Below are 26,912 nucleotides of genomic sequence, written 5' to 3'. Positions count from 1 at the left end.
GAAGGGAAGGGAAGGGAAGGGAAGGGAAGGGAAGGGAAGGGACATAGTCACTTAACACGGTCAAAGCCATTTTAAGAAACGTTTCAATTCTGAATGGCGGTCTTACACCAGGACAATACTGAGAGTATATTCCACTCTGCAACATGCCGAAAACATACAGTGTATAATTTCTAATCAGTTAATTGTCAAATAGACACAAATTAATCAAATAAAATATACTTGTGCAAGTTGGGATTTCAACCCGCCACCTCCGGCCTGCTAGTCGAGAGCCTTATCCCTCGACCATCGTTATACATATAAAATCAAACTGGGTGAATCTGTTTTTCGATGCCATTGATTAAAATTCATCTTAGCTTGATACTAATTTTTTTCTATTTTCACAGTTCTTCTGGTTTATTTGTTCCATGGTTCATGTTTTTATATTGTTCATGTTTACATTTTTGTGTATTCATCGAAAAAATATCAATATATTTACTTAATTAATGGAATTTAATTGGTTTATCACAATTATAGTGTTTTTACATTGTAATTATCTGTAACTGTTCGATTCCGGAAAATATAAATAAAATTAAAATTCCATTGATAGGTTTCAGATGACGGTCTGACTTGTCATTATTTATCAAACTAGTTGTTACCTGTTAAGTATTAAGGAATTGACTTGCCAAGATTAAGTCAAATATTTCAGAATTGACTTGCACGGTGAAGTTAAATATTATGGATGACTTACCAAGATGAAAAATTGAGTTGCTAAGATGATGTTCAATATTACGGAATTGACTTGTTATGATGAAAATCGAGAGATTTAGTTTTCGCAGAATCAAAACATAATACACATTTCAAATTCAGAAAAAAATTCTGGATGCTAAATTTTCTGGTGGTTTTGCGCAACACATCAATACATATTTTAAACCTGTCACAAACGTGGGTAAGTAAAATATATTTTTTTATTTCTTCATATGAAGCGGTTACTTTGTGATGTGACATTATAATTTAAAATTAAACAATAACTTTGTAAACATCACTTATAGGTGATGTATAAGTGATGTTTACAAAGTTATTGTTTAATTTTATATTTTTTTAATTAATTGCAAGTACTATTTTGAGTAAGAATACCACATTCAAACGTGAAAATGCACTAATTCTAACGATCCAATATCTAGACTTCATTGCCCAACAGATGAATATGGGTAAATAATAAAATTGTTGCTGTTTTATGAGAATACCGCACAAGAGGCCCAACTGGGATTTGGGACTACGGCATCCCCAATTAGTATATGTTGTGAGGTTGAATGGAGCGGTGAGGGGAAGGAGATCACGAGGAGAAAGGTTGGGAATTATGACCAGCTTTTCTGATCTGATCACCAAACACGGCTAAATTCATTTCACGAATTTCTTCACCAATGATAGGTAAACAATTGGCACTTTGAATAAAATTTTAAAACTAACTATAAAAACAAAAATAAATATTCTGATATGAAATAAAAAAAGTTCCTTATTGTGTCTAATAATCTAATAAATGTTCTGAAAAACGTCATAAAAATCATTGAAATATACTGTCCTCAATTCAGTACAACACGATTATTTTTTATTTCGTTAAGTCGATCGGTTCAAATTACAATAATATTCAAGTCACATATATTTCTTGTTTGCGTGTTGGCATAAAGAATATTTTCCGAAGTTAATATATAAATTATCGGAAAGTGGAACCTCGTATGAATAACATTAATATTAACATTAGATCTCACCGGAAATAACGAAGAAAACGTTATTTATTTATACATTGAAAAATATTAAATTATTTGCTGATTATATTTATGGCCTTAGACCAAAGGTTATTGAGAATATTTACATACATAATTGTTATATTCAAATATTGTTAAGATAATGTCTCTGTAAAAGGTGCGAAAAAGATCACCTTTTGTGTGCATTTGGCCATGTTTGTTATGACCACGTCTTTCTTAATACTGGAAAACCTTCATGTAATATATTCAAAGAACTTTATGAACCTGAATTGGCTTTATGAACCTTGGAAAGCAAATTCGTTTGCCTTTTTTTTATTCTAACGGAACTGGGTGGATGGTTCAATACCGCGTAAATAATAGCTTGGGGCTGTGAAATTAAAGAATATGTTTACACGCTGTTTAAGCTCAGAGGAACCTCTTTCTTTATAATCTTTTTATGATTAAAAAACCAAGTAAACATAGATAGATACAGATACTTTTTTGGTACACACCACTCACTTGGCTAAACCTGTCCCGAAGCGGCAGAAAATTAATAAATGAAATACTTAGTAGGTACCAAAACAAACAACAATATTAAAAAAAAATTCAGTGCTGACTATCAATAAATACATTAACACCTTACAAAACATACACACGCTTTGCACTTAAACCCTACAGATATCAGACTCTTTGTGTGATGACTAGGTAATTGTAAATCTCTCTTATTGGAATAAATAATAAAAAACATTTGGAAGAGTATTAACTAGTAGTTAATACTAATTACTTACCATCGACTGTCTTATATTCTCCAGTAATTATCAAGTCGTTGAATCCAATGAAAATGCATTCCTTGTTGATGGTTTCCTTCGCAGGATATTGGTTAAAAAGCTTAATGCAGAGTTCAGCTTCTTCAGCACTATTTATGATGACGAGTTGTGCTTGTTCGGAGGTGCAAGTTTTGAAAGCATCGTGCCACATTTTCGGCTTCGTGTGTAATTTATGGCAATAATCCCCCATCGATGGATATTTTTTGTAATCTGAAAGAAATATGATACTTGATTTACAGAATTAAAGTATGCCGTTTTAATATTGAGACTCTTCCATAAAGCAAAAACAAGCATTGAGTCTTAAGTCACACATTATAAATTATAACTAATGCCATAAGTTATAATTGTAAAGTTACCCACTCAGAACGGACTCGCAATAATAAAAAATCCTGATTAAAGTCTCTTCCACTGCAATACATAGTAAACCCGTTTACTTATGCTGGAGCCTGTAAACAGCCCCGAACAAGGCGGGCATTCTGACCTTAGATCTAAGCATATAATGTGAACTGAAAAACAGTAGCAACAAACGAAGAGAATTGTGGATACCAAGCTATAAATTAGCTACACTTGAATAAAGCAATGACAGATGGCACAATTCATCAATCAGTACCATTAGCACCTTTCGTAGCATATGTGCTATATAAGTCAGAACAGAATTACGATTTGTATGAGTAATAGTATACGAAGGTACTAGTCACCTTAAACGAAATTAATGAGTCAACCTCCAATTGTAATATTAATTTATTGAACACAATATTAGCGATTCTTAAACGAAAATTGTAACATTCAATTGAACAGAAAAATGTACGGATGTACTTCTTTCGCATCGTATCTTTTTCTGATTTTTATCTTTCAAATTTTTGTTTAAGAATCGCTAATATTGTGTTCAATAATTCAACCTATGTTCTTTAATGGTATATTGTAAACCTATGTAACTTTCATTCTTGATCAGATTTTTTTTTGTATTTTATAAATCTTACTACTTGATGGATGCAAAAATTTGCACACATCTAAATAAATATTCAAAATCAAACAAAACTTTCACAAACATGAAGTTTTGAAAGTACGTCTGGATCTCCAAGTAGAACCCAACGGAAACCAAATTCTTAGTGAATTTCAGATTTTTGAAATTTAAAAATATGTTCATGCAACCAAACTTATTTCGAATTAATTTTCCAAAGGAACACTGCAATGCCATATACAGAGTGTCCGGGGGGTAAAGTGCACTGACTTTGGGAGGTGATTCTACATGATTGTAGAATTAGAAAAGAAAAATAATTTTTACCAACCTTCCGATGTTCATTCTCCTAAATAAACATATTTTTTAGTAGAAGAATATTAATTTTCCCATTCAGACAATTATTTTTTTTACCTAAAACTACCATAAATAATCTTAAAAACTTACGTATTTTTTTACTTATAAAATCATTTAGAATCACCACCGAATTTAGCACACTTTACCCCCGGACACCCGTCGAGAAAAAAAAATGTAATTTGAAAATTTGTGTTGTGCGTTTTAGAAAGGATTAAGCAATTCGTTGCTCTTTTAAATATATAGAGGCAATACTATCCTTGAGAAATTAAGAAAAGATATTTTGTGATTTATAATAAATAAACTAAAACGAAAAAATAAATATATATCATTGTGCTGAACCACCGATTCTACATGATATATTGCCTATATCATTACTCATAGTAAAATTATTCATATGAGCCCGTGTGATCGTTGGTTAAGCATTCAGTTGCAGTGTTAATAACACTTTACCTTTGTCGTAGGTTCCACACTCGGTATTATAAGTGAGAGCGCTGAGGTCCGCCTTGCAGATGAACCTGTCGACGGTTTCGCAGGTCAAATCCGTGTAGACACCGGTGCGAGCCATCCTGACGCAGTCCCGGGCCGTGCCCCCATTGTGGTAGCTGGGATGGTTCATGTATACGTTTGTCGCAGGAAGCCCTATCCAAAGAAACACTCGATTTATTATTTATGCGCATTTGTTCATCCAATGAAAAACTTTTAGTGTGAAAACAAAGCATATTTATATTATTCCAGTACTTATTTAACCGTTGGGGTGCCAATCGTCGATTTTCGTCGATTCGTGTTTTAACGAAGATTGCCGATCGTCGATTTCCGTCGATTGCGTCAGTCGTGTTCTGATTCGCGCGTACGTCTGTACGTAATATTCTCATTTTTTCGAAACGCCTGGACTTCGGGATCCTCCTCGGCGTGATTCTAAACCTATATTCTTTAATAAAACACCGAAAAAATCATCGAAATCCTTGAAAATTCAAAGAATTTATGGGGTTTTAAAAAAATATATAGTTTCATAAAAAAATAATGTTTTTTTGGTGGCATTTTACAAGCAACTGTATGAATTTTTTTGGCACTCAAACGGTTAAGACAGGACCGATTTCGACTTGCTACTTAATCTTATATCGTTACACTCATGCAGAATTGATTAATGAGCCAGTGGAGCAGTTGGGATTTCTTTGTTTTATGCTGCCACTCTAGCGAATATAAATTCGAAATTAGAACATGGAAATCGACAGATAAATTATTTTACACCTAATTGTAGCAGAGCTAAAAATATTTACCATTTATTTCGTCATAATAATGAATCATATTCATTTTCACGCGTTACTTTTTCGTTAATTTTGTCTGACGGGCAAACAATTAACGAACGGCGTTAACGATACCAAACAAGAAAACAAAATCAAGATTTGTTGTTGTTGTTGTTTTCAAATAATATATATATAAATGTTGCAGCTTTTTTCATAGATGTAGTACATAGTACATAATAGAATATGGTTAGTGACTAAGCAGTTTCAAAAAATATTACATGTCATATATATAATATTCTGATTGGGCTACGAGCTACGAAACGAGTGATCTAATTATCGGTTCAATGATAACTCCTCAAAATGACAATTCAACACACCTTTAAAAGATGATGTAAAGTCATTAAAATTGATGAAACAAAAATTAGGTTTAATAGTTACATATTTAACCAATTTAACCTAGTTTTTGTTTCATCACTTTTCATAACTTTATAACACTTTTTATAGGTGTGTTGAATTGGCATTTTGATGAGTTATCCGGTCACCCTAATTATTGATGCTATTAAATGGAAAACAGAAGCTAATTCTCCTACCTTCAGCAGTCATATAAATTGTCTCTGCGTAGAGGTCGTGGATGCCTAACCATACGTTGGGTGTGTTGTTGCCCATGAAGGTCAGCAGAACGTTCATCTCGTCCTCCGAGGCCGGCACCGCGAGCGCCGCACCCTCGAGGGAGCACGCCATTACGGCATCTCTCCACCGCAGCAACTCCGTGTGTTCCTTGTAAAACATCTTCGACACTTTAGAGTAGGTGTAATCATTTCGGAAAAATGGGTCCGGCTCCTCCTTTGGTGGGACTAAAAAAGAAATTCATATGAGTAATTTTTTTTATTTGTATGCATATGAAAACGCACAGAATCAGTTATAATATTACATCTATTATTATATTCAAATGTCCACGACAATTCCAAGAAGATCCGCAAAAAGAAGATAATAACTCGATCTGAGAATAATATTATGATCCTAGAGGATATACTGACAGATTTTACTGCTTCAGAACGAGTTGTTAATCTTTTAAATTTTTTACGAGTTTATGTTTTTTTTTTCATTGAATATAATATCTGTTACCGGCCATATTTTATATTAAATGCCATCCCGAACTTTGCAGATTTTCTGCGCGCCAATACTCGGTCCTCGAGTAATGTTCGGGATGGGCAGAGCATGAAACTGTCGCCAAGGCATGGGCACACAAAGGATTACAGGTTCTACTGATTGTAGTGAAATGAAAGCAGTAGTTTTGTTTTTGCACATTATAAAACATGGAGAATATATTTAAGTAAACATGTTACATATTATGACTCGGCACTTACCCCCAGGGATCAAAAATTGGTTCTTAATTCTATCTAAAACTGATTAACCACTTAATTACGGAAAGTGAGCGGGGAGCTTCCATACGGCCGGCGGTGGTCTGTCCCAGACAGATCGAGCTGGCACCATCAGGGCTTTGGTCCAGGAGACGGGTCCAGCGTCTCCGACAAGGTGGCTGATAAGCGGTTCTGGAGCGTATCGGGTCTATCGTTTATGTAACATTAATGGAGCGAATCCATCCATTGAGCTGATCGGCAGATTACTTGAGCGGGTGCCGTCCGGGCTTGTGATTTTATTATCCGTATCTTATTAAGAAAAATACGGCTTGTATCGCGCCACTTGAGGTGAATGCTTCATTTCCCGGAGTCCGCGGAATAACGATTTGCAAGGGATCGCGTATATAAACTTCAGTAGAACATTATTTGTGATCTTCACGAACACACACACGGTCATCCATTATACGGACGTTTATTTAATAGAGCCTGCACCGACTTGGTTTTTGTAAAAAAGAACCGAATAACCCGCATCAGGAATACTGATGTACACTTTTTTAATACGATCGCCCATCCAGGGTAAAAATGAATTATAATCTAATTGACTGTGCGATCATTACACGGCCGTCCCGCTCGTGTAACAATTCCAGAGTACCCAGCGAAAGGAAACGGAAACAAACAATAGACTGCCCGGCGGTCTATTTGTTGCCAGACCGTGCTCTCTATAATTTTAATCAAAATTAATGCTATGAATGGTACTTGTTCTGAAGAGGTGTTTTAAATAATTACTTTTAAATAAGACTTAACACCGCTTCATAACATTACCCCCCGCGCCACACAAATGTTTGTCCCCAAACATTAATACAACTCTAAAAAAAAACTACAACTGCAATAACTAAGCTTGAAAAGATCCTCTGGGTTTCTAAAAAAACAATCAACAATTATACATGAGCATCATAATTTGTAAGATAAGTAAGGAATAAGACAAAATCTACGATTTGGATAGCAAAACTTATGATGAATGGGTGTGCCGCAGCTTCAATCGCACCCATCGAGCGTGCAGCCGGATGGTTGAGCCTGCGATTCATCCATTCTAGAACTTAAAGATAACTTAAGATTAATGTAACTTAATTACAAATTTTAGAAGATATTACGTGAACGGAGTCTGCAAGCACCCACAGTATCGGAATACCGGGTGATGATAAATTGACGATTGTCGAAGACTGCCGTTAGCGTTACATCTGTGACGGAAAATATTCTTAAACAAAATTGTAGGTAAACCTGTAGGTATATAAAAAAATATTATTGTTCTTCTCAACACATCTAAACAACTTAAGCGTTAAAGCTTCACTGGCCCTTTAATAGGGCGATAAGCCACTCAGGCAACACTTTTTTTTTAGGGAGGTAAACCAACCCTCACTTTTCACTGAGTCTACTTCTCCGTTGGAGATAAAACACACTTCGAAGAAATTCTATCTACTCTACCTGACCTGGTTATTGGGTAAGTCTTTCGAAGAGAATTTATACAATAAGACAAAATAATCATCCTTGGAAAGCATTATTTCGTAATAGTAGAAAAAACTTTTAACCTTTACACACACGCAGGTGTGTAAGGTGGTTTAATCGAGTGGAACTGTCAACAACCAATCTTATAGATGTGGTGCAATTAGTAGTAGTATACATCCATTGTTGTAAATGGAGTCATTGGTCGAAGATTGTATACATCCATTGTTGTAAATGGAGCCATTGGTCGAAAATTGTATACATCCATTGTTGTAAATGGTGCAATTGGTAGAAAATTGTATTATTGTACTAATTTATAGATAAAACTTACTTTTACTAAATATAACTAAAGTTATAGAAGGAATTTAAGGAAAAGACATATGCTGAACCAGCTCTTATAATTGTATCATTTATTACTATGAAATTATTAAACAAAATATCAAGAGTACTAACATAAGTATACCATTTCCAAACATGACAAGATAATTATAATAAACTAAACAAAAATATATTTGGTAAAATTCAATTCTTAATAATAAAATTTTAAAAACTGCTTAGAAAACAAAGATGTACTGGACCGGTACATCTTCACTTTCTAAGTAACGGGCGAACGTATACAATATGCACATAAGTATATATTAAGAAACCTAGAATATACGGGGATAGTGGGAAAGTATCACCGTGCATTCCAAGATTTGGGCAGTTTATATATCCCATGCTACCTAACTTTCACTTGTTTAGTCAAAGCCATATTTCACGTCGTTTTTTTTTTTTTTTTTTTAATTATTGTCTTATAAGCTTATCTGAACAACATCATTGTCGTGTAACAAACTCGAGTAGGATACTAGAGTGTTATACTAAATTTATTATGTTTCTTTCTATTATTTACCGATTATACTAACCATTTTACGTAATTTCTATATTTTCTAAAAGAAAATTAACTAGGACAGGACTAAGGACTGTCATAATGCTGGGTCGCTCCAACTCGGGTGATCAAGCCGCTTTGTGCTCCCGTGCATTGAAAAATATTTGAAATATTAATTAATTGAGAGTACTTGGTAGGGTGGCCAGACCCACCAAAGCACTATCAGAAACATATTAATCCGGTATATTTTCTGACTTGACGATGTCTTTCACGTGAAAGTTACCAGTTTCCTTACCTTTGAGGTCTGCTAATGTATAGATTAAGTCTGATTTTTTCTTCACGACTATATTTTGCACAAAGCGTGGAGCTAGTTTCTGTGCAAAGTAATTTAAAGCGTTTGATTGGACGAAATTTCTACGCCAAACCCTGTCTCCGACTTGAAAACTAACATGTTTTCTCCGCAGGTTATAATGGTTTGCTCCTTTTTGGTAAGCTTTTAGTAAAGCATCTGAGACTTGCTCATAAACTGATGACAGTTCTTCTAATTTTTGTGCGTAGGTTCTCTGACTAGTACAATTTTGTGAATTAGATTCCGTATCAGCTATAGGGTTACGATGCAAATCACCGTCTAATATTTGCTCCCGACCATGCATTAGAAAATAAGGTGTAAAACCCGTAGCGCAATTTACGGAATTGTTCATAGCTGATTGTATTTGTGGTAAAAATTTTGACCAATTACGGTGGTCTGATTCAACTAATATCGATAATGCGGTGCCCAAAGTTTGGTTATATCTCTCTACCACATTATTTTGAGGGGTATAATAAGAGTTATAAAACGGAGGAGGTATATTATAATTATTTAATAAGTCCTTAAATTCTTTGGATACAAACTGACGGCCGTTATCACAAACAATGGTGCGCGGTACGCCATGTACAAGAAAGATACATTCTTCTAAACTCTTCACAATGCTTCGCGCGGTACCTTTGCGCAACGGGAACAGCCAGGTAAACTTTGAAAAAACATCGACACAGGATAAAATAACGGTAAAACCAGAGTAACTTCTCGGTAATGGACCTACCAAATCCAACGATAACATTTGCATTGGACGTGTAACTTTTTTTGGATGTGATGAAATACCGTTAGGTGAGGCCGTACTGATTTTGTGGGCCTTACAGACCGTACAGCGATTTACAAATTGTTTAATGTCTCTGTACATATTTGGCCAAAAATACCGTAATTGTGCTTTTTTATAAGTTTTAAAAACGCCGGGGTGACAAGATCGAATAGACTCGTGAACACTACTTAAAATGTCTAATCTTTTTTCTTGAGGAATTACTTTTTTCCACGCAGTGTCTTCACACAGTGCTAAACGAGTTTTCGTGTGACGAAATAGTTCGTTTTCCCGAATTTGGAAGTTCTGAAAACGTTGGGGAAATTCTTGACAACCCTTCCAAATATTTTGATACCACTCATCTTGAATATTTCCTGAATCTATAATGGAGATTTCGGCAAGATCCATTCGCGAAAGGACATCTGGGACTATGTGTTGAGTACCTTTACGATGGATTACGTCAAACGAGAATTGGGATAGGCGTGAACTCCAACGCGCGAGACGACCGCTGGGGTTGGACAGAGAACCTAACCATTTTAGGCTTGAGTGGTCGGTTACAACTGTAAAATGAGTTCCTTCAATGTATGGTCTAAAGTGTGTAACGGAGTCTAGTACGGCTAAAAGTTCGCGCTCAGTTATTCCATAATTACGTTCGTGAACGTTTAAGCATCTCGAAAAATAAGCAATAGGGTGCTCCTGTCCATCTATAGTTTGAATTAATACCCCCCCAATGCCTACGGAGCTTGCGTCACAGTGTATAGCGAAGGGTTTCGAAAAATCTGGACAACTTAAGACTGGGGCAGAAGTAAGTGCTTGCTTTAGTGCAATAAATGCGGATTCAGCTTCCGGTGACCATTTAAAATTACTAATTCCCTTATTTGAACCAGTAATACTTGTTAAAGGAGCTGCAATGCTTGAAAATCCCTTGATAAACCGTCTAAAGTAACCGCACAGGCCAACAAATGCCCGAATTTGTTTAGCATTTTTCGGTATAGGAAAATCTTTAATACTATCTATCTTACTTGGATCAGTGCGAAGTCCCTGGGAATCCACCATATAGCCCAAGTATTTAAGCTCGGCTTTACAAAATTCTGACTTTTTTAAGTTAATGGTGAGACCCGCGTCTCGTAGACGTTCGTACACCCGATTTAACAAGTTTAAATGTGATTTCAAGTCTTCCGATACTAATATAAGGTCATCTAAATAGCAAAAAACATTATCATCGAAATCAGGTCCAAACAATGCATCCGCTAGTCTTTGTAATTCGCTAGGAGCATTTTTCAAACCAAACGGCATGCGAGTGAACTCAAAGAGGCCCCGCCCAGGAACAACAAATGCTGTCTTTTCACATGATTTTTTGTCCAAGGCTATTTGCCAAAATGCCTTGGAGAGGTCAATCGAGGAAACATATCTGGCACCGCCCAGTTTATCTAGGATACGCGCAATATAGGGAAGAGGGTAACTATCACGTACCGTGACGTTATTAATTTTTCGAGAATCAAGGCAGAATCTAGCTGTTCCGTCTTTTTTTGTTACAATTATTACTGGACTGGACCATGGTGAACGAGAAGGTTGAATAACCCCTAATTTTAGCATTTCATCAACTTCTGTTTCTAATTGTTTCTGCCGTGCGGGTGAAAGAGGGTAATACCGCTGTTTGATGGGTGGTCCTGTTGTAATTATTTTGTGTTTAACTAAGTGTGTTAGACCTAACCCCTTTTTTTCAAAAGAAATTGACTCGAATTTTTTAACTATTTCAGAGAGTTCCCTGTTCTCTTCAATAGTTAGGGATGAGGCTGGCCGAATAGCCCGCAACCCACTAATATTTCCTTCCGAAACAGGAAGAGTAGCTTTCGAAAACAGTTCCGGTGCGATGTGGAACTCCTTCCAAAAGTTAACTCCTAGAATAATTGAAGGCGACAATGTCGGGATGACGTAGAAAAGAATTTCCTTTGTGGATGATTTATACGTGACCGGCAATGACATTGTCCCTAAGACTGGTTGGTTTGAACCGTCCGCTGTATAAACACTAAACTTAACTTTAACTAACTTAATACCTAATTCCTTAAAAATTTTATAACTATTGCCTCCTAGACATGACAATGAAGCGCCGCTGTCTAGCATTCCACTGTAGAAATTATTTATAATATGTACATAAGTATAAGGACGGTTATCATTTTCAATAGCCATCTCCCGTGGCAGCGGGCCCACTGTTCCGGTTGATGGGGATGAAAGAAATTTATCAACTATTCGGAGCCAACTCTCCCACTCGCTTTTCCTCTGCGCCAAGGACGGCTTGTAGCAAGAGAGACTCCGACCTAGTTTTTTGACTTTTTATGAGCTTTGTCATTGATAGCTCCCACTTTAGGATTGTTAGACCTTGAATTTTTCTTCCTGCAATCTTCTATAACGTGTCCCGATAGTTTACAATATGAACAGAATGGTTTATTGTAAAACGTTCTAGAATTTTCGTGTTCAGTTTTTATATATGTGTTAGAAGTAGAAGAAGACGGTTTATTGTATTTATAATTATTATCTCTGTTTCCAAGACTAACTTTAGTATAGTTGTTGGAATAATTGTTGTTATTTGGTTTTCTGTACTGATTTTGGTTATAACCTTGGTGTCTATGCATATTATTATTATTAAAATTAGGTGTTTGTCTAGCAGTACTATCAAATTTCTCCGGTTTATTAGTGACAGGTAAGTCTACTTTTGGTTGAGAAACGTTGAAAGATACGAAATCATCCGACAGTGATGCATAAGATTCCAAGTTGCCTGCATGAGTAGTCAATTGCTCGAATGTCGATATATCTCTTGAGACTAGTAAATTTGTATACATAGGCAATAAAGCTTTTTTTGCCAACCGCAAAAGTTCTAATTCCGGTAGTTTAGCTTCAAGCATATTGTTTAATGACTTCATTCTGAGAGTGAATTCTAGCACTGACATACCTTTAGGTTGTGTCATGTTAAATAGTTTTACCTTAAGATCTGTTTGAAGGTCGTTTGCTTCAAATTGTCTTATCAAAAGTTTTGAAAGATCGTCCCATTTCAAATCCTGAGTGTAAATAGACCTGAACCACAGGAGTGCTAAACCTTCTAAAAGATCAGGAAAAACGCGTACAAGATGATCCTGGTTAAAATTTTTTGTCCTACATTTCTCCTCAATTAATAGTAAGAATTCCCTTACACTACTTTTTCCGTCATATTTCAGTTTCCAACCGTCTACGTTATTTGAGTGTGAGTCCCTATAAATAATCTTCGTTTGTTTAATTATGTGGGCTTTCTTAATGGTTGTGTCGTCTAATTCAGAATCCGATGATTCAGAATTCACTTCACTTATAGCAGGTATTTTAATCTCTTTATTATAAGCGCGCGCCTGTAAACGTAACTCATGAGAAGTCGACGATGGATCAATATTCCTGTCTTTAAGTTCTTTAATGAGAACCTCCTTCGAAGCCCCATTGATATTTGGTATTGGTATTGGTGAAGACATGATTACGTTCTTTGATGTTCAGATAGAAAGAAAGAAGTAAAAGAAGAGAAAAATAAATATTTAATTTTTTTTGTTTATAAAACAAAAGAAACTCTTCATTGACGGCTGTAGTATCATTAGACGTAATATTAGCTCAACTTCTATTGTACAATTGTGAAAAAAAACAAAAAAAAATTGTTAAAAAAAATATGCTCCACCCTAATGAGAATTGCGAAAAATGGACCACCCTATTATATTGTGAAACGTTATTAAACGTCGGCCTAATGTAATTGTCAATCAAAGATATCATTTAATTTGGGCGAAAAAAAATGACGTAGGTATGTATATAAATAATATTGAGTGTTTGTTGACTTACGAGTAATTAAAACGCATATCGATTGTAATGTGGACTTACAATTTGTATTGTAGAACGCCGACATAAATGTTTTTAATATTATGTATATTAGCGTAAAAATCTAATAATATTATAAAACGCAAATATGCCTTGATCAAACAAGTGAATGACATCGTAAAATAATCGTAAATAATTATGAATTAGACAGTTTGACATAACCTCCCATATAATCATCTTGTTTACCAATTAGTGTTGACATAAAATTTGACAGCTACAAAAGCATAGATAAATCATAGATTTCATGAAAGATGAAAGTTTACGCAAGATTTTACCATAGAATAACGCAAATTATGAATTATCGTTACAAGAATACTGAGTGTATTTGAGGTTATGAAACAATATTCAAATCACTTGACATATGTGATACAATATTATGTCAATTAATCATGAAACATTTCACCAAAATCAGCACAACATGCAATCACCACGAGCCAAAACACGTTGAGGCGCCAATTGTTACCGGCCATATTTTATATTAAATGCCATCCCGAACTTTGCAGATTTTCTGCGCGCCAATACTCGGTCCTCGAGTAATGTTCGGGATGGGCAGAGCATGAAACTGTCGCCAAGGCATGGGCACACAAAGGATTACAGGTTCTACTGATTGTAGTGAAATGAAAGCAGTAGTTTTGTTTTTGCACATTATAAAACATGGAGAATATATTTAAGTAAACATGTTACATATTATGACTCGGCACTTACCCCCAGGGATCAAAAATTGGTTCTTAATTCTATCTAAAACTGATTCACCTCGTATGCCGGGCCCGCATATGCGCGGCCCATACAAATTTAAAAAAAAAAAAAAAAAAAAAAATTTATATGCGATTTTAACCCTAATGTACAAAGAATTTGTATGGAGAACAAGGTCTTAATCGCTTGAGCTATTCTCGTTCTTTACGCATCATATTTCAGAAACACTTGAAGCTTCTTCCACATCTAATTTTAAATTTTTCTGTGGGATGCCAACTCAACCAAAAATAACGGTCAAAGCAGGTCAAAGTGAAACATCGCGGTTCTATTTTAAAGTGCCAAAACGAAGTAATTTATCAATAAAACGTAAGTAATGTTTTTTTTATACATAGTTTATTGTTCACGGCATGTGTTTCGGTAAATTTAAAATACGAAAACTCAAAATAACCGACAAAATATTACGTCAAAGTATACGCCATGTCTTCGTGATAAAAATGTTCGTTTTATTTCTAGCTATGTTCCATCATATATTGTGTGATTTGCTTTGTTTCGTATCTCATTTTGCAGATAAATCAATTGAGAACATATATCACAGCCTTTGATTTGTCCATATTTAGTTAATATTTTACAAAAAATAATATTCTAATGTCCTCCGCGCTAAAAAAGTGTCCGAGAAATTTTTTGACGTTTCTCCATCAATATTCACGTAAATATTGCCTAATCTTATAAGGATTGTACATTATTATGTAAAGAAAACTACTGAGATTGTGTATAAAAGCCCTAGTTTCGTCAATATTTAGTTAATATTTTTTAATTAAATAAATACGAGACATCGGAAACCTGCACAAATACACGTGAACTGTTTATATGTATGTGTGAGAGGCCATCTTGAAATCATATCCGCGCCTGCGTAAAACGCACTTCGATCTGCGCGCGCAAATATGAACGATTTTTACAAATTCAAATTTTGTATGGGAGCTACAGGGTTCTTACAAAATACATGATTTATTAGAAATATTTATTTCTAATAATATTTATTAGAAATATTATTTTTTATTTATAAAAATGGTAATAAATATCACAAAATTAGATCAGTTATATAGGGTGTGCAAAAAAGTACTAACAAACTTTTTTTTTGTTTAGGTATAAAATATTTATTCGCGTATTGATTTTTTTTCTTTTCTTTCTGTCTATAGGAAACCGACCACGTCGTTGCGGAGTTCTACGGATTCACTGATAGCGAGGATGAATCCCTCGCCGGTGATGTAGAACTTCCGTCAATGGTGGAAATGGATGTTATGGATGGAGGATGAGTTGGAGCCTTTGGAGGAGGGGGAGGAGGAGAATCCAGAGGAGCAGACCTTCACCTGGTCCGAGGATTTCTCCACCTTCACGGGTCAGCGTGAGCATTATGCCGTCCTACAGCCTGGCCCATCACCCGACGTGTTCCCTCCGACAGTCGCTACATCTCCATATGACGTCTTCTTATGTGTTGTTGTTTATGGTTTTGGTTATTTGTTGAATGTGTGTTATCATTTGTTACTTGGATTTTGTTATCTGTGATTGTAATTTGGTACTGGTTGTTGTTATTTATGGTTTTAATTATTTATTGAATGGGTGTATTTGTGCATTATTTGAATAAAAATGTTTACTGAAACAAGTGCATTGTGCATCTTTGCATTGTTTGAATTTTCGTTTCCATTCATTGTATCTTCCACTTTTGAGGAGGACAGAAACAGTGTCTAAAAATTTGAATATTATAATAATAAATTTATGTATGTGAAAAATGATTTTTTTCGCAGTCTCTCGACCAAAGATTAAAAAAACGTGTTTCATGTACCTGTTCTAAAACTGAAATAAATATGATGAAATTTTTTTCTTATTTATTTTTGAACCACACAGTATCTGAATTTAAAAAACGCATTTAAATAAATAAATAAATATTAATAAAAAAAATATTAGAAAATTTTATTTTTATTCCCCGAGTCATGATTTTTTTGTCACCCTGTTCTTTCAAACACATCTGTATACATGGGCTGGCCGCCATTGAATTCAGAGCAATGCAAAAAGATCGCGAATTCTTCTAAGGTAAACTCTTACTTCTTTCATTATTTTTGATATAAATTGATTGTGGACATAATAGATTTGAGGTATCATCAGAAAGATAGTTTTATCTACATTATTTTGATGTAATTTTTATAATATTTCACCCAAGAAAAGTGATGAAAATTTACTTCGTAAGAAATGTCAAAATTTTTACGTCCTAATGAATAGTTTTATTATTAGCATTATTTATTTACAGGTTTCTTGTACAAAATAATATTATTAGTAACAACAGTTGTATAAACTACCGAAATCTGGAAGAATTGTTATCATATACTTATAAAATACGACACAAAAAAATTTTAAGTGGACACTTGACGTTTGATTTTTTTTTTGAATAAATGAAAATATTTTACATTTTCAAAGAAGTGTCAATGGCATTACTTCTTCGAAAAAACCTTTGGATTATTTTTTTTCACGAGGGGTGTCTATTCAGGTTTGTGTAGAAATAAAAAAATCAGTTAATTTTCTTATGAATATATTTTTTTTACATTTGTTTGCCGAATGGGAAAATTTTTACACATTTTTTTTGTTAAAGTTAGCTATTCTGGGAAAACTTGTAACAATATTATCATGTAATATATATGAATAATAAGATACATTATCTGATAAACAGAAAACAATCGCAAAATAAACAATTTCTTTGTTTTTAAACGGATGTTTGACCAAAAGGCAGGAGAGTAATTTGCGCGCGGTTTTTTTCAAAAAAGCTTGGAATTTCCGAGCATACAACAGGTTAACCACTTAATTACGGAAAGTGAGCGGGGAGCTTCCATACGGCCGGCGGTGGTCTGTCCCAGACAGATCGAGCTGGCACCATCAGGGCTTTGGTCCAGGAGACGGGTCCAGCGTCTCCGACAAGGTGGCTGATAAGCGGTTCTGGAGCGTATCGGGTCTATCGTTTATGTAACATTAATGGAGCGAATCCATCCATTGAGCTGATCGGCAGATTACTTGAGCGGGTGCCGTCCGGGCTTGTGATTTTATTATCCGTATCTTATTAAGAAAAATACGGCTTGTATCGCGCCACTTGAGGTGAATGCTTCATTTCCCGGAGTCCGCGGAATAACGATTTGCAAGGGATCGCGTATATAAACTTCAGTAGAACATTATTTGTGATCTTCACGAACACACACACGGTCATCCATTATACGGACGTTTATTTAATAGAGCCTGCACCGACTTGGTTTTTGTAAAAAAGAACCGAATAACCCGCATCAGGAATACTGATGTACACTTTTTTAATACGATCGCCCATCCAGGGTAAAAATGAATTATAATCTAATTGACTGTGCGATCATTACACGGCCGTCCCGCTCGTGTAACAATTCCAGAGTACCCAGCGAAAGGAAACGGAAACAAACAATAGACTGCCCGGCGGTCTATTTGTTGCCAGACCGTGCTCTCTATAATTTTAATCAAAATTAATGCTATGAATGGTACTTGTTCTGAAGAGGTGTTTTAAATAATTACTTTTAAATAAGACTTAACACCGCTTCATAACATATCTTATATGTTTAAAGTAAATATGCCGTATATTCTTACCTTGTTTGGCGAAAGCTGTGACACATACACAAATACACAAACATAATACGCTCCAAGACATGATGTTTGTTCGTCAGGACAAAAGTTGAATTCAATATTGGAATAAGATTGACGCGAATGTTATGCACATATTTATGGAGCATCTCTCCAGTGGCGCCGAACCAAGAAACATTAAAAAAATGAGTATTAAAACAACTCAATACTTTACATATGTTACTTATCTCAGTACCTTATGACTACAGACAAGGCACAAGAAATCACCATTTTGATTAATATTTATAACGAATTGGTGTACATTATGAATACCAAAAAATATGCTTTAGATAAATTGAATGTTTTCCTATCGTTTCGCTTGAGTAGAATGCAAATAAAAAATAAATTACTCAGTAAGAAATATTAATATAAACTACCAAAAAATATATTTTTCAATAGAAATGTATGAACGCATACAGGAAACAACTTTAAAAAAAAACAGTATTATAGCTAAGATTATCTGTGACAGTTTCACTTGATTAACTTTTTTGCGGTGTTATGAGTAAAATACGAATAAAAAATTGAATTAGGTACTCAATAAAAAATAAAAGTACGTTATTAAAAAAAACATTTTTTCAATAGAAATATATGGACGCATAAAAGAAACAACTTAATAATATATATTATAGCTAAGATTATCTGTGACAGTTTCACTTGATTAACTTTTTTGCTGTGTTATAAAATTATAAGAAAAAAATAAAGTAGGTATCTAGTTTCTCAAGCAATTTTAATGCCTATTACCTACAATATAAGGTATACCAAGAATACACACATTTTTAGCTTGTAGCTTCCACTTATAATGGATCCACAAGCTTAACAATAAAATGCTACAATTTTTATTTTATTTTTATTGTTATCTAGTTCAATTTGTAGAACTCTATTTTAATTATACGTACTTATAAAAACAGTTTATTTGTAAACAAGTTCTGCTGTGTTGTTATTATTATGCGTGAGTCAGCTGTTTCGCCCTCGTGAGCACTATTAAACTGTGGTGAAGCCACTCACAGATGGAATATTTATATTATTTTGCAATGAAAAGTAAATAGATTTAATTTATATTACCTACGCCATTATTAGTTTTCAAGTAAATATCGGAAAATATTAACACTAAAATGGGTAATAATCATGATTAACATATTTTAAATTATAAAGAATAAGAAGATAATAACCATTAATAATTTCCGATATATAGGTGCGTATATGAAAATAATATTTGAAAATAAAGTCTGCAAGTGGCATCATCACAGTTTGATAATACCTTCAGGGGGCGAAACAGCTGTCACGCGTAATAATAATTACACACCAGAACTTGTATAAAAACAAACTGTTTTTTGTAAATTTACTAATAATATTTTTGAATAAATTAAGAAACCCCCAAAAACATGCTTCCTAATTACCCGTACACTAATATTATTTACCATGAGAATGTTTACAATTATTCAACGAGAAGTTGCGAGATTTTAGGCTTCCCAAAAAGTCTTGGCACTTTTCGTAGACTGTGTACCATTTACGTGAAAAAAAATTGATTTTATTAATATATATTTACTTACTACCAATTTTAGCCCGTTGACCCACGGATCAGTGTGGAATTTTTCTTCGCAGGGTATTACAGCATTTAGTTTATGTTGATTGCTTACCGACCCTCGAGACGACGGGCTAATAGTATTTCTTCAAATGTAGTTTTATTATGTTTATTATGTGTTTTTGCTTCTAGTTGTACGAAAAAACGCATGCATCTAAATAAAAATTAAAAAAACAAACAAATAAATGACCGTACAAAGGCGGTTAAATATATGTACCTACCCAAAACCTGCGCCAGGCTCTGAGCTGCACTTTCGTTTGCTTGATTGTGTGAATTTTCGGTAACAATTTTCAGAAAATTTAAGCCGCTGACTGATATCATTATAACACTTTTTGTTTATCGTACGCTTCAATGGAATGGTCATTTTTTTGTTACCTGTTTAAATGAGAAATGGGGCAGAATTTTTCAATTACGGGGGGCACTACGTAATAGTTACATCGTCGGTATGGTTGATTTGGCCACGGTGTCAAGAAATGTTCTTACTGAGTAGTCATAGACAAAATAATACTTATATATGCATATATATTTGCAATCCGACATCGATAAACAAATATAAATGTTTTATTTATTTTATTTACTTTTCAGGTTATACCCATCAATGTAATATATCATAAGAAGAAGATAATACAAATAAATCTGAACGAAACATGAAATAGAACAAGACAGAGATAAATAAAAAAGGTAACGGTCTCAACTAGGAATCGAACTCAAGATCTTCATAAGTATTTGCTCAAAAGGTTAAAGCTTATTGTAACTGAATGATTTTTGTGAAAGTAAACATAAAAAAAATGTTATTCATCGCTGTCAAAAAGCCCCAAGGTTATCTGTTGCTGATAACTTCCCCGATTCTGTTATACTGACCTCTAATGTCAACACAACACATTAAATCTACACAAAAAAACATTTTCACGATACAGGGGTTTTCCGTCAGATATTAATAATGATAATAATAATTTTTATTCCAGGATGTGGGGAGCTTAAACTGCAATGAAATGTTCTTCTAAAAGTCTTGGCAATTTCCTCCGTGTGTGTGGACCCATCAGTTTGGCTAGCGATTCGAGTTTTGGTTTGAACAGGTTATTGCTTTTCTTCCAGAATTGGGCGAACTGCTTTGTGTCAAGAGATTTTACGATATCATGCATCTTTGTTTGTTTTAGAGCTATTTGAACTCCTTCCTTTTTCTTTCATCCTCAAGGAGACCAAGTAATGGTCTCCGATTTTTTTTCCACTTTGATATACGAGTATTACAAATACTCATATAGGTATAAAATCAAGTAATATTTATAATTGTGCAAATTTTTAATTTATTCAGAAGGCCCAGAGGATTTTTCCTAAGTACCGATTTTATCTTTGGGGATGCTCTGTGGAGGGTATTTTAGGGAAAGGAAGGAGAGAAAGTTCTGGGAAGGAAAAAGGTATGAGGGGTATGTAGGAATCTGGGGCGGGGGTCATTGTGTCCAGGAAAGACGGACGTATGAATCTATTTCTCCTACTGCAGTGCAAACCGATGGGGCACTCGATCGAGAATCGCACTCAAACCTCGCTCATGAACCCAAGCATCCCTGCTAAGACACTAAACGAAACAAACCACTTGGGGTGACATATGGCAATGCTGTTGGTTTTCCAATAAATGGTTCCCAGGGGGCGGTACAATCAATAAATTAGTTATTTCTTATAAAAAAATACCAAATATGTGCGGATTTGTGATATGTATTTTAAATTTTAGTTATCGCAGGTTCATATTTTTAGGTATCAGGGTCATATTTTTTAGGGATCACGGTCATTTTTTGTCACTCTCACTGTATAGTTACCACGACACCCTATTTGCGTATTTTGCAAGCAATGATTAAAGACAGGTCCATGCATTTTTGCAAGCAGATTATTTTGACACAGTGTGGAACTATTATTCGAAAGTTAAAAATCTGTTATGGTATAATTATGTAGCTAGTAAGGCAGCCACGTAGGGACCATTTAATTTGTCAATGAGTGTTGGTGTTGCATTTGCTGTAAATAATAGACTGTTAAACAACACCTTTTAATTTTGTTTTTCAAGTGTGAAATAAATTAAATTAAAAGCATTAAGAATCTGACCCGGTCTGGCGGCAATGGTTTGTTTTGTGCCGCTATTTTGGTCTTGATTTAATCTTTACTAAATAAAGTTTAGAGTCAACATTTATAACGACAAGAAAAGGGACGGAAATGATGAAAAAACCTTTATTAAGAAAAAATATTTATATTTAAATCAATTAATTGTTACAGAATCAATTCATTTATTCAATTATGTATACTAGTGAGATAATGAAGGTTACACAGAAAATTTGAAAATATTGAAATAATTTTTTTTTTAGTAATAAAATAAATAAATCCGATTATTTACCTTGTGACGTCACAACGTCAAATAACCCGTCTCGGTATATTTTTTATAAAATTCCTGGCTGATTTTAATTTTAAATATAGCATTACTGTATTCCGTTGCTTTTGACATTTAAGTAAATATATTTTACATTTGACATTACGTGACATGTATGACATACATCGTGAGTGGCTTATTTATGTTGACCTTATTAACATATTAACTTCACTTGTGCAAAAGTTGTTTTGAGTAAGTATAATCTTATGATTTGAAAAATTACTGAAATAAGATGATTTGATTTTTCAGAGATGACGCTGCATTTACCGCCCAAACTTGTGTTAGGAGCTGTCACGTCAGTCGCGGACAGTCGCGGACAAACTTGTGTTAGGAGCTGTCACGTCAGTCGCGGACAGTCGCGGACAAACTTGTGTTAGGAGCTGTCACGTCAGTCGCGGACAGTCGCGGACAAACTTGCCCATGTCATTGCATTTAACTTACATTCGATTAAAAGGATAGTAATTTATGAACGCCGTTAAGGTTTTTTCCTATGAATTCCGCTGCTTGCAAAGGCCGTTTAAAAAAACAACACTTAACTTAATCATTGAATGGAGACAACTATTTAAGTCGGGGGTTTAAAAGTAAACATGAAAAAATAGGTTTTTAGTGTTCAGTTAGTATAGTTTTTTCTTACTTGCAATTGTTAACATTAATTTTCAATATGGTTGGATAACTAGTAAACTCTATCGTAATCGGTATTAGTTACCTCAGTTCCCATATTGTGGAATTCTTGAATTTTACCCACATCACAAAATACCCAATCAGTTTAAATTCTCAGCAATTTCCCGCAATCTGGGGATATTCCCACGAATTGTTCCGTACCTTCTGGTTTTTTTTCAAATGATTTTTGGATATTTAATCAGTGGAACGCAGTTGGGTCTCTGGATAACATTCGAGTTTTCTAATATGATCCTTTTTGACCGCGATTTTGACCTTAATACTTCGAAAAAATGTATGACAAACAAAATCAGCAACGTTTGGGCTAGTACCAAATTTTAACATGGTAAATTTTTTCAGCTCTAATAAATTATTTATTTTATTTTATTTATTTGATATTATAGAACCAAACAGTACATGAGTTACAGTGATGAAACAATTTACAGGAATTAGATATTTCATGTTGGGTACCTATGATGTTTCCTTGAAATGTCTTGAAAAGTGGTATGTATATTCCTTAATTACCAATTGACGTGTGTAGTACATAGATGTTATTATATCTCATCTTTCCGGCTTATAAAAATATGGTCCGATTTCGCGGATAGAAATTTTCAAAAAATTGAAATGGTTTCAAAAATACGATTAAAAAAAATTGATCATTTCTCAATACAAAAAAAAAAATTAAATGCAAGTGGCCTATATTACGTTTTAAAAATTTCAAACAATTCAAGTTACTTTATACTTGGAACTACTGCGTGATTGACATCTAGCGGTGAAAAAACAAAGTTATTCCGTTCGCCAATACGCCTATGCTAAAACTCTCTCGGATAGAATCTTATTTAATTTTGGTTCTGCTTGTGTACGCTAGAGCGGAGCGGTCTAGTATGAAGAAAATTAGTTTTCGTAATATCGAATTAGTCGTACACGGGATTTATGCTCTGTCATGTAAAGTATTTAAAATATGTATTTATATTTAGTAATCCACAACCACTTTGAATTTTGATAAAAATATGGAACACACTTACCCTTCAGCAAAATATAGAATACAGACTTTCTAGCTGATGCGAAATAAACAATAATTCCTAAACGTTATAAAATGTTTCCACATATTGTTTTACCGTTCACGGAATCCAATATCTACATCGTATTCAATTAATGATAGCCAAATTTTATAAGTAACATTCATCAAAGATCTAGGAGTTATTTTGGACTGTAAACTTACATTTTTTGATCGTCACTGCGACTTAATTTTCAGAAAGGCTATACAAAATTTAGGTTACGTAATATTACACAAGGAATGAGTGATTTATTTATTTGGACTTTTCGTATTATTTAGGCAATTAAACTATTTAACTGCTCCCTTGTGACATCGCAGCCATATCATGTATACTTATACTTGTAAATTACACCGCTAGGAGAAAGTACAAAGGAAGTTTCTTAGGTATGTTCAATAAATGGTGATGGACAACCGGTGATTGTGATGTCTGTTATATACATTACAATACTCCTGTCTCCAGGGTCCTTCTGTGCAGGCGCAATTGGAGCAGTCCGCTCTGGGCGCCGCACAGTGGGCTGAAAATCGCCTTTCATAGACATAGAGACTTGAATTTTCAAGGGTATTTTTTTGGCTAGAAATGGATTCTGCTGATCATTACTATGATATAAAATTTTGTACGAAGCAATTGGGTGTACAAATGAAGGAGTTATCATTTTTTTAAGAAAAAATTGTATGGCACTGACATTAAAAATGAGGTTATCTCTGGAATCATAAGGTTGACCATTATAACCTTACACACAGATATACTACTATTTATTTGTATTTTTTTGACATACTTCGTATTGTGGCGAAACTTGTGATTTTTTTTTTAATCCTCAAAGTTGAAAAAGAACTTTTTTATGTTGATGATTCATTTTAATGCTTAAATGCTTTTATAGCATATTAAATTTAGCATTATAGCATATGAAATTTTATAGCATAGTAATGATCAGCAGAATCCATTTCTAGCCAAAAAAAATACCCTTGAAAATTCAAGTCTCTATGTCTATGAAAGGCGATTTTCAGCCCACTGTGCGCCAACTTACCACGGCGCCAAGGAGCCATGAATGCAAGGCGCTGATAATACCTAACACATAACACAGCGCCCTTGAGGTTTTACTAGCGCCAAGCGCCGTTTGGCTCATGGTCGGCCCCGCTTTTCCCGATGCGACCGGCACACCAGAGGGCACTGATTTATTTGGACTTGGAACACATGCTCAGAGGATGGGAAGGAGGTTGGAGTTAAATCAACCGGTATACATAGCAACCTAGCAGAAAAAAACAACGAACTCTAAAATTTAATAGCAGAGCGGTGAAGCCCTTGTTGGAACCTTAGGCCCAGAGCTCCCAAGGTCTCTGTTATGGAGCGCGCAGGGTCGGCGCTGAGCCAAACGGCGCTTGGTGCGAGTAAAATTTTCAGTTCGCCCTCTTGTCAAAACTAGTATTGTCAATTAAATAGAATCTCGACGAACCTGATAGAAGTACGGCGATCCTAAAAAAAACGGAATTTTCATATTCCGAATATATGATATATGGTTTAAAAGATCCTTTGTTTTAGGGACAAAAAATGCTTCCAAATGTGTCCAATAGAATCTAAAGGATGCGACACGACGCGTGACGTTTGAATTTTTACTCTACGAAAAGACAACATGGCTTCAAAATTACGTAAAGAAGACATTCAAGTATTTGCGATTTAAAAAAACATATTTTATAATAAACCGCACAAGAGTCCCAACTGTTCCGAACCATCTGGAGCCAGTTAGACTATGACATCCCCAATTAGGGTATGTTGTAAGGCTAAATGTAGTGGGGAGGGGAAGGAGAAAAATAAGTTGAGGATGTGCTTGGCTATTCAGATCTGATCACTAAACACGGCCAAAACCATTTCAAGCAACGTTTCAATTCTGAATGGTGGTCTTACACCAGGGCGATACTCAGAGTATCTTCTACTTGGGAAAGTGCTGCAAATATAATTATTATATATTATTTTAACTGAGTAATTTGTGAAATAACACAAATTAAAAAATATATATTTCTAGAGCCTTTCCCTCGAATACGGAGGCCGTCCATTAAAAAGTAGAAATCGATAGAAACATTTATTTATGTGTTAGGGTGGCAGATTTGCATTTCGTATTTTTTAACGATTTATAGCTAAGCGAATTATTCGATTTATTACGTAATAAATGTATGTCAATTTCACCGTTAGCGAGAAGGGCAGTCATATTAAAATGAAGAATAAAACGGAGAGTCTATTCAAATTGTACATTACCAGTAACTGTTAAACAAAACAAACAAAGTTATTACTTTTTTAATGAATTTATGAGTAAAACCTCAACATTCCAAAAAAATATATTCAACCTAGACTTGCAGAAAAGTCAATAGATGCCCCACATAAAAAAAAGGATATGTTTATCCAAGACACAACTGTCTGTGTTTAGTTTACCTACCTTGATTATGTATATATATATATATATAAATGTTTACCAAATTATTTTTAGTGTTTTGGATTATGTACAAAAAGAGAAGTAAGTTACTCGTATCTGTAGAATTCTCAATATCATCCATAAGTTTTATTCCTAATATACATAACCATTGTATTACTTAATCATTTTTTGACACCATCGGTTTGTAATATTGCATCACCAATATCATTTGTAGAACTCCATTAGTTTAAAACATGGAACTAGGATTTCCATACTTTTTGGTTTAAAAAAAAGTAATATATTATTTTTAACAATAAATATTTTTATCTACATAAATTAAAAGAAGTATTTAAAACGGTTAACCTTCAAATATTTACAAAACAGCCTATAATTATATTTAGTATTGTAATAAAAATGATCAGCAAGTTTTTATATGATAACATATATGTTAACGAACAAGCATGATTATAATCATGCTTGTTCGTTAACATTTCATAATTATCCCTATTATATACAGTGTACCCGATGCTATCCGGTACGTACCCGATAAATTTTAACCAGTGATTCGTTGAAAATATTTTGCTGTGCGATGATATTTTT

The 26,912-nt window shown here is 34.2% G+C and overlaps 1 protein-coding gene across 1 annotated transcript in view; it reads right to left on the bottom strand.

The window, feature by feature from the left end:
- Nucleotides 1–26,912, bottom strand: part of LOC149421887 (macrophage mannose receptor 1-like) — a 47,175-nt gene that overhangs the window by 14,895 nt on the left and 5,368 nt on the right. The window contains exons 7-9 of the mRNA XM_089634330.1: nt 5,698–5,961; nt 4,314–4,502; nt 2,510–2,758 (exon numbers count right to left, since the gene is read on the bottom strand). Coding sequence (XP_089490456.1) covers nt 2,510–2,758; nt 4,314–4,502; nt 5,698–5,961 — 702 coding nt within the window. The remainder of the gene's footprint in view (nt 1–2,509; nt 2,759–4,313; nt 4,503–5,697; nt 5,962–26,912) is intronic.

Source organism: Hesperophylax consimilis, chromosome 8, assembly GCF_061612785.1.
Source record: "Hesperophylax consimilis isolate HC1 chromosome 8, BYU_Hcon_1.0, whole genome shotgun sequence".
Taxonomy (NCBI): domain Eukaryota; kingdom Metazoa; phylum Arthropoda; class Insecta; order Trichoptera; family Limnephilidae; genus Hesperophylax; species Hesperophylax consimilis.
The sequence above is the reverse complement of the archived record's forward strand: the minus strand, read 5'-3'. Positions and strand labels throughout refer to the sequence as shown.